This window comes from Xenopus laevis, chromosome 2L (genome assembly GCF_017654675.1).
Source record: "Xenopus laevis strain J_2021 chromosome 2L, Xenopus_laevis_v10.1, whole genome shotgun sequence".
NCBI lineage: Eukaryota > Metazoa > Chordata > Amphibia > Anura > Pipidae > Xenopus > Xenopus laevis.
Window position 1 is genome coordinate 88,019,343 of NC_054373.1, and position 16,919 is coordinate 88,036,261.

At 38.1% G+C, this 16,919-nt stretch overlaps 1 protein-coding gene across 1 annotated transcript in view; it reads right to left on the reverse strand.

Moving 5' to 3' along the window:
- Positions 1-10,569: 10,569 nt before the first annotated feature.
- The window catches only part of gnl2.L (guanine nucleotide binding protein-like 2 (nucleolar) L homeolog), a 38,671-nt gene continuing 32,321 nt past the window's right edge, over positions 10,570-16,919 (reverse strand). Inside the window, 4 exon segments of the mRNA NM_001087044.1 lie at positions 10,570-10,756; positions 11,945-12,024; positions 12,615-12,676; positions 16,412-16,836. Of these exon segments, the coding sequence (NP_001080513.1) occupies positions 10,607-10,756; positions 11,945-12,024; positions 12,615-12,676; positions 16,412-16,836 (717 nt within the window). The 3' untranslated portion in view covers positions 10,570-10,606.

Below are 16,919 nucleotides of genomic sequence, written 5' to 3' on the forward strand. Positions count from 1 at the left end.
AAAATTCACATGACAGTAATGATGGGCAGAAGCGCAATTGTGTGCAGGGAGGGGGGCCGATGTTGCTATGTGTGACGGGCCTCTTAGAAGTTTTGTTTGTGGGGGTGCTGTCAAAGTCTTGTTACAGCCAGGTGCCCTAGACAACCCGACTGGTCACCCCTCCCGTGTGACATGCTTGTTTGTACAGGGACATCACACGTGCACATGCTCATTTGCACAGTGAAGTCATGTGGAGGTGCCAGAGAGGTTGGTTACAATATTCAGTGTGGGGAAGAGGGTCCAGATAAGGAGCACCCCCTGCCTTCACTGTGTTACAGTGTCCCAAGCATCCCCTACACTACCCTGAGCATTTTTGCTCAGGGTGCAACGGATACCTGGGAAACCAGAACAAAATGGCGGCATGACACTCATTGTAAATGTACTGGCCCAGGGTATTTGTCCTGTTAGTGTTAGTATTTCTGCCCTAATTTTATGATGACCTTTATTTCCCCTTTAAAAAGTCAAGTTTTTAGGTTAAAATCCTCTGCCGATCAAGAGGAACAACTCAGTTACATTGTGAGTAAAAGCATATTTAGTTCTGACCCCCAAACTGGCAGTCAGTGAATTATCTGTATATGATGCTACTGCTTTTATCCAACAATAAATACAACTATCTATAACTAGAAAAGACTTTGCTGTTTAAACAAAACCAATACATGGTGGATCATCAACTTCCTTTACAGGCATTTCCATTACTACATTTCAAATAAATAGTGTTTCTCTCATTTCCTGGATCCAGCTAAAGCAAGCAATCACTCCATACTCACATTTAAAAAAGACTTCAAACAGAGACAAAATAAACTATGCTTTACGGAAACTCTTCAAGGGTGTATTTTTCCTTTGGGTTGATGCATGGCTGCTGGTTCGTGTTTTTAAGAGAAATGACAGCAAATGAAAAGGAATCAGACTATTTTCATAGATGTCATTTCTAAACTTTTCTAGCTCAAAACCAAATGGCAAATATGTAACAGGGTCCTCCACCTAAAAACTTTTCTTTTTTTTTTGCACAGTGAAAAAATCAAATTCTAAGCAAATCTCCAGGATACATTGATTACAAAATCCCAATGGTTTTGCAGTTATTTGTCAATTAATTTATTATAAAAGCAATATGTGTCCGGCTATTTATATTCTCTGCACTCCTGGCTCTGGCTCCGGAAACAATGTTGCATATTAGCTGATAAAAGCGAATTAAATGAACTGGATGAGACCTGACTCTTGTTACATTGTTTTAAGAGTCAGACCCTTTAGGGCAGAGACACACACTCAGATTTGGGGAGCGACAAATCTCTTCTTCGGGGCACCTAATCTTCCCAAACTGCCTCCCCTGCCTTCCCGCCAGCTAGAATGTAAATTGCTGGCGGGATGGCACTCGGAGCGATTTGTTTTCCAAAGTCGCCCGAAGTTTCCTCATGAGGCAACTTCGGAAAACGAATCGCTCCGAGTGCCATCCCGCCGTCGATTTTTCTAGCCAGCGGGAAGGCAGTTCGGGGAGATTAGATCTCCCTGAATTTCCCCGAATCTGACCGTGTGTCTCTGCCCTTAAACAGAAAGAACCTACAACAAAACTGCTTAGCATAATATATTCTTTCATTGTGCAAAAATCTGATTTTTAGTTGGAGGACCCCTTTACTTGATCCTAATTTATTACCTGCCAGGAATGAATAGGTAGGGCATCCAGGAATTGCTTGGGGCTTTATAATACCTCAGAGGGATGTTTTTTCATCTCATTAATTTGCCATTATTATCTGATATAAAAATTTAAAAAGTGAAGAACTTTATATAAATGCATGAAGTACAATAAAACTTTATGATGAATAAGAACGAATATTTAAAAATATGATAAATATGTGACGTATCTGGGAATGTATTGTGTGTAACTGTGAACAGGGGGACTTTTGGTAGTCATGGGGTGCCATATTACGTTAACGTCAAGTTATCAAGGCCCTTCCCCCCCAGGGGACCTAAATTATTAGACAAACAGAACACAGGAAAATGGAGCCCAATGAAAAATAAGCCTGTGTCATACCCTGTTGTCCAAACTCTGTCCATGAGCCACACAAGCCACACATCTTTTTTTAATCCATGAATTGTGATTTTCCATCTCTTGCTATCTCCAGTATTAAGAACCTTTCTACCACTAGGCAAGGTGGGAAGCTTCTCTAAGGCAAAAGTTTTGCAGTGGAGGTAACAGTAACACACACCCATCAAGTTCAACCTTTTAAGTCTATATAAAACCTGTCTTAACTGCTAATTGATCCAGAGGAATGGGAAACCAACATTTGATGGCTCTCCAAATTTGCCTCAGAGGTACATGTGCTGCCTGCATAGATATCCCTGTATGATGACCAGGTTGTTTAGCTCTGGCCTTGTACTTTTACAATACGTGATGCAAGGTCTTCTCCTAGAGTCAAACTGCATGGATGCACTACTGAACAATGGAAAAGTGAACTGAATCCTGTCTACTATGGATTATTACTGCCCTACATGATGCCTCAAAAACCCAGCACAAACAATGTTTATACATAACATCCTTTAGCTAGTGGTGGGATGATAAGAGTTGCACTTTAACAGATCAAAGGCTGCAGCTTGGGCTACACAAATTTAGGAGTAGAGGGGGTTGAAACTGGCACTTACAATTACTGTGCCCAACTGAAGACACCTCAAATGAGAACCAAACCCTTGCTAATTAAAACGCCTACCCTACATAGACCCCCCTCCCTACTCTCTCCCAGCCTAGGTGGTACCTTTGGTAAATGCCCCTAGGTGGTACCTTTGGTAAATGCCCCTAACTCTTTACTTTACTATGCAGATTCAGGGCATCAGAGTAAACGGGTGCCATCTTCTTCTCTTCAGTAATCTTCGGGTTTTCTTCCGGCGCTTCTGCAATTTCCGTGAATTTCGGCACATGCCCACTTGCTGCGAAACAACAATAGAAGATTGCTCCAACTGTGCATGCGCTAACACGCCAATCTATTCCCAAAGATTACCAAAGAGAAGAAGATGGTGCCTGTGAACTCCTATGCCCTGAATCTGCACTGAGGGGTGAGTAAAGTGTTAGGGGCATTTACCTTAGGTACTACCTAGGCTGGGGGGAGAAGGGAGAGGGGTCAATGTAGGGTAGGGGGTATGGGTTTTTTATTAGCAAGGGTTTGGTACTCCTTTAAGTCATATCTACAAACATGCATTATTTTATGAGAGAAACAGTCCTATCTTATTGGGTACTCCTATTTATTTAAAGGGGAACTATCGCAAAAATTTTAATTTAATATAAGCTTCAGCATACTGAAATAAGAAACTTTCTAAATACAATCAATTGAAAATTCTGTAAATTTCTGAAATAATCTACTTTATATTCACTATTCCTCTCTCAGCACAATCAATCAACGAAAGGAGAGCACTTCAATGCAGATTTACTGCGAATTCTTTATTTATTTACTGCAAGACACAACATGTTTCGGGCCATCACTGCCCTTTCTCAAGTGTATAAAACAGACACACAGTGAAGACTTTTAAGCACACCCCTCCCACCCAGGTGACTTTCATCATCCAATCACGGATGGTAAAAAGTTAAATAGATGCAAAAGATAAAAACTAAATGTCATTCAATATTCAGTGATCAATTTTCAATTAGAATCCAATTTCATTGGGATGCAGATTCAGTGCCAGTACTACACAATTCGTGCAAGCTTGTAGCAATGTCCATCATATAAAGTGATTCATTGTATATCATATTAGATACGTGTGTTAAAATGATAAATCGTGTTTTTTGTACAAAAATCATTGGATACAAATACTAGAATACAGAAGAATTCAATTTTTATTCAACCATACATTAAGACAGTAACGACAACCTGTTAAAAGCTAAAAGTACAAAAAATCATGAGCTGACAATATCAGTTATTCGGTCTATCAAAATTTATCCCTTAAAAACAATTAAAACCGCTTAAGACATTTTTTAGATTTACTTAGAGCTATAAGTTCTTACCCTATTTCTGCCGTAAATGTAGCATTTATTTTCTACTTTCAAGGTCTGCAAAGTAAAATAAAGTCAGGTTAGTTAACTATTACAGGTATGGCTTCAGACTCCAAGAGTCATTTAAGCCATCAGAATAAAGTGTACATTATCTTTTGATCCATCTTCCTTCAATTTGCAGGAGTCTACTAAGTCTATCATCTCCTCGTCTATCAAGGGCAGCTTCTTCAAGAACGCACCAACATAATTGCATCGAATTATGTTTATGAATAAAGAAATGTTTAGAAACTGAAGTGTCGGTTTGTGTATTCTCTTTAAAATTTCTAATGTTGCTTTTGTGCTCTTGGATCCTTATTTTTACTGCCCTGGAAGTCTGACCTATTTGCTTAAAAGCCACACGGGCATTTAAGCAAATACACTACGTGGGTAGATATACATGTGGCATATACGTGTAAATTGATTTCATATCCTATTCCTCTCTCAGCATCTGTTTCTCCTCATGCCGTCTTCATTCAGGAGTTGGGTGTCAGATAAATGATCGAATATATGTTATAGGCTGCTCCTTTTGCCTAGAAGATGTATTAGAGCTCACTCAGACATAATGTCTTTCTACATGCAGAATTTGTGCAAAAGGCAGTTATTTTGTTAGATTTTATGTGTACTGGAATCAGTTATTTGAGTGAGCTTTAATACATATGCTAGGAAAGGAGCCCCCCCTATAAGATATATTGGATCATTCATCTGACACCCAACCTATTAGCCAGAATGTTTAGGACCTAGGCTTTCTGGACAAGGGATCTTTCCGTAATTAGGATCTCCATACCATAAGTCTGCTTAAAAATAATGTAAACATTAAATAAACCCAATAAGATTGTTTTGCCCCTAAGGATTAAAAAAAGCTTAGCTGGGATCAAGTACAAAGTAGTGTTTCTTTAGAGAAAAAGGAAACACATTTTTAAAATCTTAATTATTTGATAAAAATTGAGTCTTTTGGAGATGGCCTTCCTGTAATTCGGATATTTCTGGATAACGGATCCCATACCGGTACAAAGAAATGAATAGGTGCAGACACATCAATTATCCAACGCAACATTACCTTTTCACTATAGCAATTGGCTCTTGTAGTTGCATGAGTGTCACACTTGGTAATTTTGGGCTAGAAGTTAAAGAGTTCTGCTAAACTCGAATAACTAGTTCTTCAGCCCAACACCTTTCTGAATAATATGGACATAATTCTTATAATTAAAGGGGTTGTTCCCCTTTGAGTTAACTTTAAGTATGATGTAGAGAGTGATATTCTGAGACAATTTACAATTGGTTTTCATTATTTGTATTATTAGTGGTTTTTGAGTTATTTAGCTTTTTATTCAGCAGATGTCCAGTTTGCAATTTCAGCAATCTGGCCCAAATTACCCAAATTAGCAACCATGCACTGATATGAATGAGAGACTGTAATATGAATAGGACTGGATCTGTATAAAAAGATGAGTAGTATAAAGTAGCAATAACAATACATTTGTAGCTTTTGGAGCCTTTGTTTTTAGATGGGATCATTGACCCCTATTTAAAAGATGGAAAGAGTCATAAGAAGGTGAAAAACTAAAAAAAAAAGAAATAATGAAGACCCACTTAAAAGTTGCTTAGAACTGGCCATTCTATAACATAAGAAAAGTTATCTTAAATGTGAACCACCCCTTTAAAAAAGTGTCAGTGCCACTCAGATGGCTAATGGGCACATCTCTACGATTGAAGCTAAACATTGCATCATGGCTGAAATGATTTCATAATCAAATGTTTTTGTGAAATATACTAAACCGGATTCGGAGAAATATGCTTTTAAGACAAATTATGGAAACTTGACAAAATTCCAACAACAAAAACCTGTAAGCTGCTTGTTTGCATTGAAGTACATGCCAGACCAATTTGGAGTGCATATGATGCATGCTAACAGAAAATTGATGCTTTTCTAGGGTGTAGACTCCTCGCTTGTGTCTCTGCTACACAGAGCTGCACATTTTCTTTCTCAGTAACCAATACTGAATCATGTGCCAGGAAACAATAACCAGGCAATGAGCAAACGACAAAACACAGATGGCAACCATTACACTACTACACACAAAAACTTTCAAATAAAAGCTGTCCAATTTTATCTCGAGGGACTTATCTGTCGATTATTAATATTCTTTTTTTATAAAGTATCAACATATTACACAGTGCTAAGAGCAGACATATAGCATGTGCAACTGAACAGATGCCATCAGAGTTCCTTTTTTTAAAAATCCATTTGCTTAAAGGAGAATTATACATCTCAAACAATGCAGGTTTCTATAAAGCTATATTGCATAAAACAACTCATATGTAAAACCCTGCTTCATGTAAATAAACCATTTCCAAATTAATATACTTTTTTAGTAGTATGTGCCATTTGGTGACCCTAAATAGAAAACTGCCATTTTAAAAAATAAGGGCCGTCCCCTAGGATCGTAGGATCCACGGTGCACACAAACATACCATACATGTTAGGTCACATTAGCCAATTAGACAGAGCTCTGTCTTTTGTTTCCACACTTCTTCCTGTTACAGTAAGGGGCACATTTACTTAGGGTCGAATATCGAGGGTTAATTAACCCTCGTTATTCGACCATCAAAGTAAAATCCTTATCGAAGTCGAAGGATTTACCGTATTTCATTCGATCGAACGAATTTTAATCCATCAATCAAACGATTTGCCTTTGATCAGAAATTACTTAGAAAGTCTATGGGGAAGGTCCCCATAGTCTAACATTGGTGCTCGGTAGGTTTTAGGTGGCGAAGTAGCGGGTCGAAGTTTTTTTTAAAGAGACAGTACTTCGACTATCGAATAGTCGAACGATTTTTAGTTCGAATCGTTCGATTTGAAGTCAAAGTCGTAGTCTAAGGTCGAAGTAGCCAAGTCGATGGTCGAAGTAGCCAAAAAAAATACTTCAAAATTCAAAGTATTTTTCATTCTAATTCTTCACTTGAGCTTAGTAAATGTGCCCCTTAGAGTTGTAGTATTTCTGGTCAGGTGATCTCTGAGGCAGCACACAGACCATCACGAAATGGTGGTTCAAGGCAAGAGGTGTAAAAGGGCAATATATACTTAATCATATAATACAGTTTAATAAGATTATTTAATGTGCCATTTCATTTGATATAAACGATCTACTATTGGGGGTACAGTTTCCCTTTAAGACACAGAGCAACAGTAGATGAAGAATTGTGGCTTGCTAGCATCCTCCAGATCTCTCTGATCCTCGGCTTGCAAGGGGTTTTAGTGGTTAGTCAATAACGCACACTTAGGCCATGGGCACATGAAGTATAGGCCCCGCTGCTCTCTGCTTGCATATTTTTGCATGCCGAGAGCAGCTCCGCTCCATGCCTGCTCCATTTGCCTGGGCTGGCCTCTGCTCCCACTCTGCTGCATGTGAGCACACGCATGTGGATCTAATTCAAATCAATTGAGATGGGTCATGGAGCAGATCAGCTTCTCTCAGCCTGCAAAAAATATGCAGCAGCAGAGCCTATGCTTCATGTTCCCTTGCATATGAAGGTCTGCTTGTTTGGTGAGGCTGCCTACATTCTGGGCCAAATCGGGCTCTACAACTGTTTGGTCCCTGGGCCAATGATTGGATCGTAATGAGCGATTATGGAAACCTGTTTGGAGAGAAGCTCAAAAAAGTGCCAGTTCAGTCAGATATCTACCGGGGAGGACAGTCAGTGTTTAGGCCCACTGGTGCCACAGTATCAGGGCTCCTTGTCGCCCCCAGGGGCCCCCTGTTCAAGCCACAAAGCCCCCTCCTTTTTCTTGCTCGTGCGCCTGCGCTCCAGAACCCGGGGAGAGACGTGCCGGGATCTCCCGGTGCGTCTTACAGTAACCATGTAACACAGGAAAGACTTTTTGAATGGGATGCAGTTTAAATCTTGCATTTAGCCACGGGACCCAAGATCTGGTATGGAATTAACTCCATAAATCATTGTCATTTCTATTGTCTATTAAAGAAGTGGTACCAAGGATTATGGGGACCCAGTTTTGGGTCCCGACCTATTGGTTCAATATTACTGGGTTGTAAAAACAAACACTGGATTCATTCATTTGATCCATTGTAGACTACCACCCTGCAAAGATATTTAAACACAGGAGGCTTTCAGTTGCTGTAACTCTTCAACATTGACCATTCTGTTTATGGATTTGTGGGTGTTGAGCTTTTCACTGTAGACCAGCTGATAGACAGGCTCCTTACAAGTGTTTCCTCAACAATGCAGACAACCAAAAACATGTCTTCCCTTTACAGACACAAAGCCACACAGAACAGGAAACAACACTATTATTTCCATTGTTAGTAGAATGGAAAAATTGACTTATGCGCGGATCAATTCACTTACGTTATGTAACAAGAAAATCTTTTCCTTTTCATCACATGAAATTAGCCATTGCCTTCAGAGTAGACATAGTAATGGCTCTTCCCAGTGAGAGCTATAAAATTGTGGAATTCACTGGTAAGGAAAGTTGTTTTGGCAGATACAATAATCAGTCTCCAAAAAAGGTTTGGATATGTTCTTGGAAAAACAAAATACGCAGTCTTCACTAAATCTTACAATGTGGATCCATAAAGAAAGCCGACTACCATCCAAGAGTCAAGATTTCTTTAAACTCATTAGGGGGAATTTAGGAAGGGTTATTGTTTTCTATTTATCACCATAAACAGAAAGGTTTGTAGAAGTTCAGCCTTTTGTTACATGATGTTAGACCAAATAAGAGTGCAATATTCTGACAGATTTATTAAAGATCCAACTCGGAATCCCCATGTTGATTCAATAAAAATTTCAGATAGAACCTTTGTAAACTAGTGGATCCATTCAGAAGATTTGTATTCATTCGATGCAGTTTGATGTATTTTTAGTGATTATGCCCAAAACTAGTAATGATCATTCAGAATTGATTGTTAGAAAAGTTGACCCCAGTAAAAAACTCACATTTTTAAGTTAAAAAAAAAAAACTTGAATTTTTCGAGTTTCTTTTTTAAAAAAACTAAAATTTTACAAGATTTATTATACCTCAATCCTGGAAACAGCTTGAATCCAAAAATAAAACCGTCTAAAACCTGTTGGTAGGAGTCAACGGCAGAGGTCCCTTGAACCAATCGAAGATGTTAATAGCCTGCATCATGTTCGAACTTTTTTCTGAGGTTTTTGCCCAAAAACTCAATCAATTTGAGTGATTTCAGTTTTTTCCCGCCAAAACTCACAGAATAGAGTTTTTCCTATTCGAGTTGTGAGTTAATTCACGGTATAAAAAAAAACCTCAACATTCGACCTTTGATAACCCCCCTATATGTTCTGTTTTTAGGACATTGAAAGAATCAGTTGGGCTCTGAATTCTGAATCGAAGGAAAGCGTCTTTTGCTGGTCTTTTCCGGGCTTTAAATACATAGGTGTATCAGAAAGCGACAAGCATGGATCAGAACTCACTGATTCTTTCAAAGACCTGCAGCGAGCAACTGACTAGAGCTGCAAGACGAGGGAGAAGAGGCACCAGGTTTTAACATAAACAATTGCAATTTTATCACGATGTCCCCTTTAAACATTTGGGGTAAATGGACGTAGTGAACACTGCCCTTCATCTGCATATTAGTTATTCAGTTACACAAATGGAAAATACTGCTGCTGTTTTTTTTTTAGAACTGTATTATGAAAATTTTTTGCTACCCTAGTAGTCCTGGAGCAAGTAGATTGTAGCTGGTATGATACCTTTTAATTTAATTGTTTGTAATAATTTTCTTTTATAAATCATTCTTCTCTGACTCCTTATTTACAAATTTTTACAACAGATGTGTGTCACATCATGATGCAAAATGGCCAGGCCTTACAAGGGTGCCACGTTTATAGGTTAAAAAGATAACTCAACAAAACCAAGTCCTCATCACCGCTTCTCTTACTTAAAGGAGAAGGAAAGGTTAAAACTAAGTAAGCCTCATCAGTAAGGTCCACCTAAATATACCAGTAAACCCCCAAAGTAATGCTGCTCTGAGTCCTCTGTCCAAAGAAATACTGCATTTCTTTCCTGCCTTCAGCTCAGACGTCCTTGCCCGGGTATGAGCATGCTCAGTTTGCTCCCCCCCTTCTCTGCTGTAATCTGAGCCCAGAACTATGAGTGAGCAGGGAGCGACTCGGGCAGGAAGTGATGTCACAGCAAGCTAATATGGCAGCTGCTATCATACACAAACAGCTTCTAGAGCTTTTTACTCAGGTATGGTAAAACATTCTACAGAATAAATATAGCATTCTAGCTTGCACTATTGCAGCTAATCTAAAATGCCTCCGTAGCTTTCCTTCTCCTTTAACCTGTATTGCTTATACTTGCCACTAAAAATTTATGTTCTCGGTATCACGTATAGTATAAGCAGAGAAGCAGGAAAAGCCTTCATGTTTTACAGAGATTTTAAGAGGTACCAGTGTAAAAGCTTCATTTGTAGTAAGATGCGGTGATTATCACACACAAAGATGAAGCTTTTAATAAATGTGAAGGACATTCTGAAAAAGTTTGAAGTATTTTAATAGCAAAACAGTTTGACATCAGTGTTTCTGCTTCAGTTTTTTGTGTTTGCTCTGCTGGTCCTGGGAGTTTGTTTTCTTTTTGTTGCGGTTCTTGTTTTTGACATTATGAGTGTCATAATAGCGCACACCAACTTTTTTAGAGTGCTGCTCGCGTTCTTGCCTTCTCCTCTGCAAAATAATGGAAACAATTAGATCAATTTGGGGAAACAAAAAATAACTTTAAATCACATGAACACATAATTCATATGGATCAGTTTCAGCAAGATTTAACAATACCCAAATGAATAAGGACAGCTGGTGCAAGTGTAGTAGCAATGCTGCACTCTCCTCTCTGGCTCGCTTTCCCACAACTGCTCTACAACTCTACATATAATGCCAGGGGTCAGATAAGCAGTTTTAGGGTAAGGACAAACGGGCAGATTCGGGGAAATTAGTCGCCCGGCGACAAACTGCCTCTTCTTCGGAGCGTCAATCTCCCCAAACTGTGTGTCCTTACCCTAAATATAAATAGCACATACAGGAGACTTTTTTTTTTAATCAATTCTATCTGGTAGGGCTTAGCAAAAAGATGGACAACCCCTTTAATGTGTGTATACATTTACTGGCTCCAGCTACTCCATCTATATCTAAGAGCCACTGTTGAGCGGACTGCAGTCCATGGTGCTAAATCGACATTATCACAGGCTATAATCACTAAACTTACTTTTAATTAAATAAATTCCTGTTGGCAGTTAAGGAGGTGAACTTTTTTGCAACAAATACACTCGATCACCATGTGAAAAATCCTAATTATCGGGGTTGGAAAATTAAGTCACACCCATCATTGCCAAAACAGATGAGTCCAGATCTCAATCCAAAAGAGAAATTTCGTGCCTGCACTTGAAAAAAAGCTGTTCATTCACGTTCCCCATGCAACATGACAAAGCTCAAGCAGCATTGCAGAGAAGAATGGGGGGAGCAGGTATATTGCAGTGTGCACATGTGCAAAGCTGATTAACCACACAGATTCAAGTTTGTAATTGCTGTCAAAGGTGTAAAGGAGTGTAGTGTATACTTTTGCAATCAATTATTTTGTGGGAGGCATTTGACAAATACATGGCTACATCTGTTGAACGGTGTCAAAAACCAAGATGAAATCTACGGTAATTCTATGTTCTAAGACAATAAACCATAAAAACTCTCAAGGGGGCAAATACTTTTTATCGGTAATGCCAATGTGAAAACCAGGTTTGCTGCTTAGATGTATCTTGAACTGTAAACAAAGCTGCTGGTATTTGCCTTACAGCAAAATATAACCAATGTGTGTGACCAGTATTACTTAGCGTCAGTTATATCTATAAAACAAAAGTAACAAACCTCTTTTGATGAAAGTTTCTTTTGTGGCTGTTCACTTGCCTCTTCATCATCATCACATTGTTTTCTTTTCTTCCCTTTTCCTGGAATACAAAATTATGCTCAAGTTATGAATTTAGAACTAATGTAGAACTAATGTATAATGTATAAATATGGTTGGATGAATCAGGCAGGGGCAATGCTTTACCCATTAGGTCACAGAAGGATGGGGGGCCCAAACTTTGTCCTTGTCCCCACCCATGATGTCAGTTCCCTCCAATTCCCCCACCTTCTGGCGGCTTATTTATATATTTCTACTTGACTGTCAATGTCATGGTATTCAACGAATATCTAAACCCGAATCCTATAGCTCCCAAACACAGATTTCACATCAAAGGTGAAATATACAACTGGTTAGCAAAAGGGGTCAATACATATGTATGATCCCGGAGGTTCCATTGTCTATTTAGTGATTAAGATTTTTTTTAATCACAAAAGAGTGTTGTATGCAAACAGTACATATTTGGGGAGTCGGGGCAGACAAGGCAGCCTCCTTGTTAGATTACAGGTAATATATCATCAATAGCATGTTTACAATTGCTCATTTGAAAATAGGAAAGAAAAATCACATGGCAATAAAGGCAGACTTTGAATTTGTGCTGAGGGGTCAGTGTAAGCGAGTTTACATTAATACCTTTAGCTTGCTGATCCTCTTTTGGTTTTGCAAACAGGTTTTCTGTCAACTGCTTAGGAATTCTGCAAAGACAATTTTTTAAAAAAAGTGGTTAAATACAGAATGTTTTAACCGCTATTAGAAAGATTTTTTTCTATTTTACATATACATACATTCTGGAAGCTGGACAAAAGCTGCCCCACATCATGCACACATTTTACAAGGACAAATCTTGAATTATTAAGTGCATAATCTTTTCCTGTTTCTAATAAAGTTTAAGCAATCTTGACATGCACAGTCAACTTGGGCAATTCTAACCCTTCAACGACAGGATCATTGTACACAAGTACAAAGAGTCGGAATTTCCTCATTGTACAGTACTGAACAACATACAGACTAGCATGAGAGGTGAAGGCATAGTGTGCAAATGGTTTACAGATTCTACAATATGAACTTAGTTGTGTTAAGTATCTGGGATTTCATTAGACAGCAAAATGTATTCAAATATGATTCCTGTAACTTGCTTTTATGAACCCACAACCAGCTGAAGTTTAGAACGGATAACCTCTGCTCTTTACAAGATCAACAGACCTTGGGCTTTTTTGCAGTTTATATTTTTCTATAATATGCAGCTATTCCATTCAGTTTCCCTAAAATTATAAACACACATTTGTATGCACATTTTCTGCATATAATGTAGTATAGTATAGTAATATAGTACTGGTAGATGCACAGATGCAGTGTTTAAAGGAGTTAAATTTTAGTATCATGTAGAGAATGATATTCTGAGACTATTTGCAATTTTAATTTTTTATCTTTTAAGTTATCTTTTTATTAAGCAGGCTCCAGTTGGCAATTTCAGCAATCTGGTTGCTAGTGTATATATGATCATAGCAACCATGCATTGAATTGAATAAGAGACTGGGGGAGGGTCGGAATAGAAAAGAGGAGTAATAAAAAGTAGCAATAATAACAAATTGTAGCTTTACAGAACATTTGTTCAGTGAGGTCAGGGACTTCCATTTAAAAGATGGCAAGAGTCAGAAGAAAAGGGCAAATAAAAAAAAAAAACCTATCGAAAATAAATAATGAAGACCAATTGAAATGTTGATTAGAATTGGCCATTCTACAACATTCTAAAAGTTAACTTAAAGCTGAACCACCCCTTATTTAGTAACATTCTATTCTTTTATATATATATATATATATATATATATATATATATATATATATATATATATATATATATATATATATATATATATATATATATACACAAACGAGCAAAAATAGTAGCGCACAACTGGGCGGATGACGTTTGTGACCAGATATAATACATCCTCTTACACTATAGATAAATTGGTGAAAGAGAACTGGCCCATCATTATGGCAGATAAGGATCTGGGTAGATTATGCCCTAATCCCCCGATGATGGCATACAGTAGAGGGCAGAATCTACGCGATTTGCTAGTGGCGACAGATCCAATACGATGCTACCAGAAAACACCGTCTGGTTGGCTCAAATCTGGGAAACCGGGGTGTTACAGGTATATGTCACCAGGGGAGGCGTTCCACCATCCACACACGGGACAGAAAATAAAAATCAAGCATCGTATTACGTGCACAACCACTCATGTCATATATATGATAACATGCCCTTGTGGTCTCTCCTATATTGGCAAGACCGATATGACACTGCGATTACGCATGGACGGGCATAGGTCCGCAATCAGTACAGCCTATAGGGATGGTAAGTCGATTAAGCCAGTGGCTAAACATTTCCTCGAAAAGGGACATAGATTGCCCACGTTCAAGTACATTGCTATCGATCATGTCCCAGAACCTAGACGGGGTGGCGATAGATCTAGGTTACTGTTACAACGGGAAACATATTGGATAAGGAGATTAGGCACTATGTATCCAAAAGGTTTGAATGAACAATGTTTCTTTAACTGTTTCCTGAGTCAGAGATAAAATGGCTATATGTTCATGGAAGTTTGTGGTCTGAGATTTATTATGCACTTCAGCTTTAAAACCCGTGTTTGACCTTTAATATTTCATGTTTGGAGTATTTTCAATATATTTTTGTATCTGTCATTGTATTTGTGACATGGAGATAATCCCATTAGGTGCCATAGGAATACCCATATGCCTTGGAAATATGGAATATTTGAGTTGGTTAATTTGGGAACATAATTAAGATGGCTATGGAGGGATGATGCCTAATGGGATGTGGTGATTGGTGGTTGGGGGGACTCTGGGCACACCCCTTAGGGGGCAGTGTGTACTTAAACAGTGTTTTTATGTGGATGTGTAATCTTGATAAAGGCTCTGGACACGAGCCGAAACATCGATTGCTGACCATTTTAATCATGACATAATAAATTAATTTTTTACATGAGAAAACCCAGGAGTGCGCTACTATTTTTGCTCGTTTGCATCTACTTTTTCCCAGGAGCAGCACCCGGGTAGATGTAAGTAATTGCCAGGAGGAGTGCGGATCAGTAATATTGGATTATATATATATATATATATATATATATATATATATATATATATATATATATATATATATATATATATATATATATATATATATATTTATTTATGACATACTGAGCTTTTGGGAGCAGAAACTTTATTCCCATAAAGCTCTAACTTATTTCTAGACAAATGAAAGCAGACTGTGGGAGAAAATCTACATAATTCTGATTTAACAACCGGCCTAACTTTCTACCGGTTGTTTCTAAATGTTATGTTCTGCATGCTTCTTCCATAAAAAAAAAATTTTGTTTACGGCACCACCTACTGTTATGATTTAAAACAGTTATGTTTGATCCTGTTACTTTATTGTCGTGCAGGTTTTTTAGAACACATTCTACAAAACGTATGATTAACTTTGCAAGATCTTAGTCTTGGTCAGGTTTAAAAAACAAAAATCTTATTTTCCTGTGCCTTAAACAACATTGTTCTCATTTCCTGCTGAAATGAACAACATGTTCCATACTTTCTTCACCAGTGTTAATATCTTAATTACACTTTTCATATAACATGGATTACATAAAAAGTGCCAACACAACAATATTTCATTAGAGAATATCACAAAGCAGATCCAGTGGCAAGTATCCCAAACCATCACATGTGGCACAGATTTTATTCTCTTGCACAACAAGTGCTAACGAGACAATGTTACAAACCCATTTGAAAACTGGAAAGTCTTCAATCAAAAACCATTCAGTGAATCATTAGATTTAATAAGTGAACAGTTTTCAACTCCCTCAGAGACGGTCTAGGCCTTAAAAACATCTCCAGATTCCCGATACAGAGAAAACCCAAGAAGACCTTTTCATACAGCCAGGCAGTCATGTTAGGTGAGAGAATGCTGATGAATTAATTATGGTATCTTGGGAGAAAGAATGGTGCATTTCACCCAATACCATTCCAGGGAGATTACTGGACAAGTGAAGCTGTTGCAGTGCCAAGATTAAAGCCGCTGCAAACTAAGTGTCTGTAATTCCAGTTTCACTAAATGGAAAAGCAGCTAACATTAAGCCCTGCACTGGACGAATGATGTATGATGAAATAAGTTAATATCCAGTTAAGGTATTTATGTTACAAAAAGTCAATAGTGAAGGTATACCCAGGGCTCCCCCAACAATTCCAATGGAGCTGCACTTTCTAACTGTTTTAATTGTACTAAAGTGCAAGTGCTATAATATACAAAACCGAAATCATGGCAAGAAAGCAGCAATGCTCTTTAATTCAAGTTACTCTTCCACCTGAACCTGTTCTCCATTTCAGAAAATCTGATACTTTACCTTAAAGCAGAAAATCTTTTGGCTTTGGCTTTTTCTAGAAATCTTTTGTACTTTGCAATCCGATCATCTAACTCCTTCACCAATGCTTTAGCACTTCTGTCTTTGGTGTTTGAATTCTTGGTTCCATCCGTTAGCAGATTGTTGCTTTTCTCCTCTGTTTCTTCTTCTTCTGAAGGGTCTTCTTCTTCTTCTGACTCAACATCAGAGATATCTGGTATTCCATCAATAGGCACTAAATCTTCCTCAGAGAATTCTGGTGCCACATAGATCTTGCCAAAGTTTTGCCGGACATTGGACATGAGATCTTTTATCTGATTTCTGTCTGGTTCTTCTTGATCCTGAGAAGCCTCAGTTGCATCTTTTGCATCTAATCTCTCCTTGTTAACACTGGTATCTGCAGTAGTAACCTGTGCTGTTTGTAAGGGCTGTTTGGAACGTAAAATTACAGTAAATTTTTGTTTCTTCTAATATACATATTTGATATACGTGGAGTAACACATTACTGCCA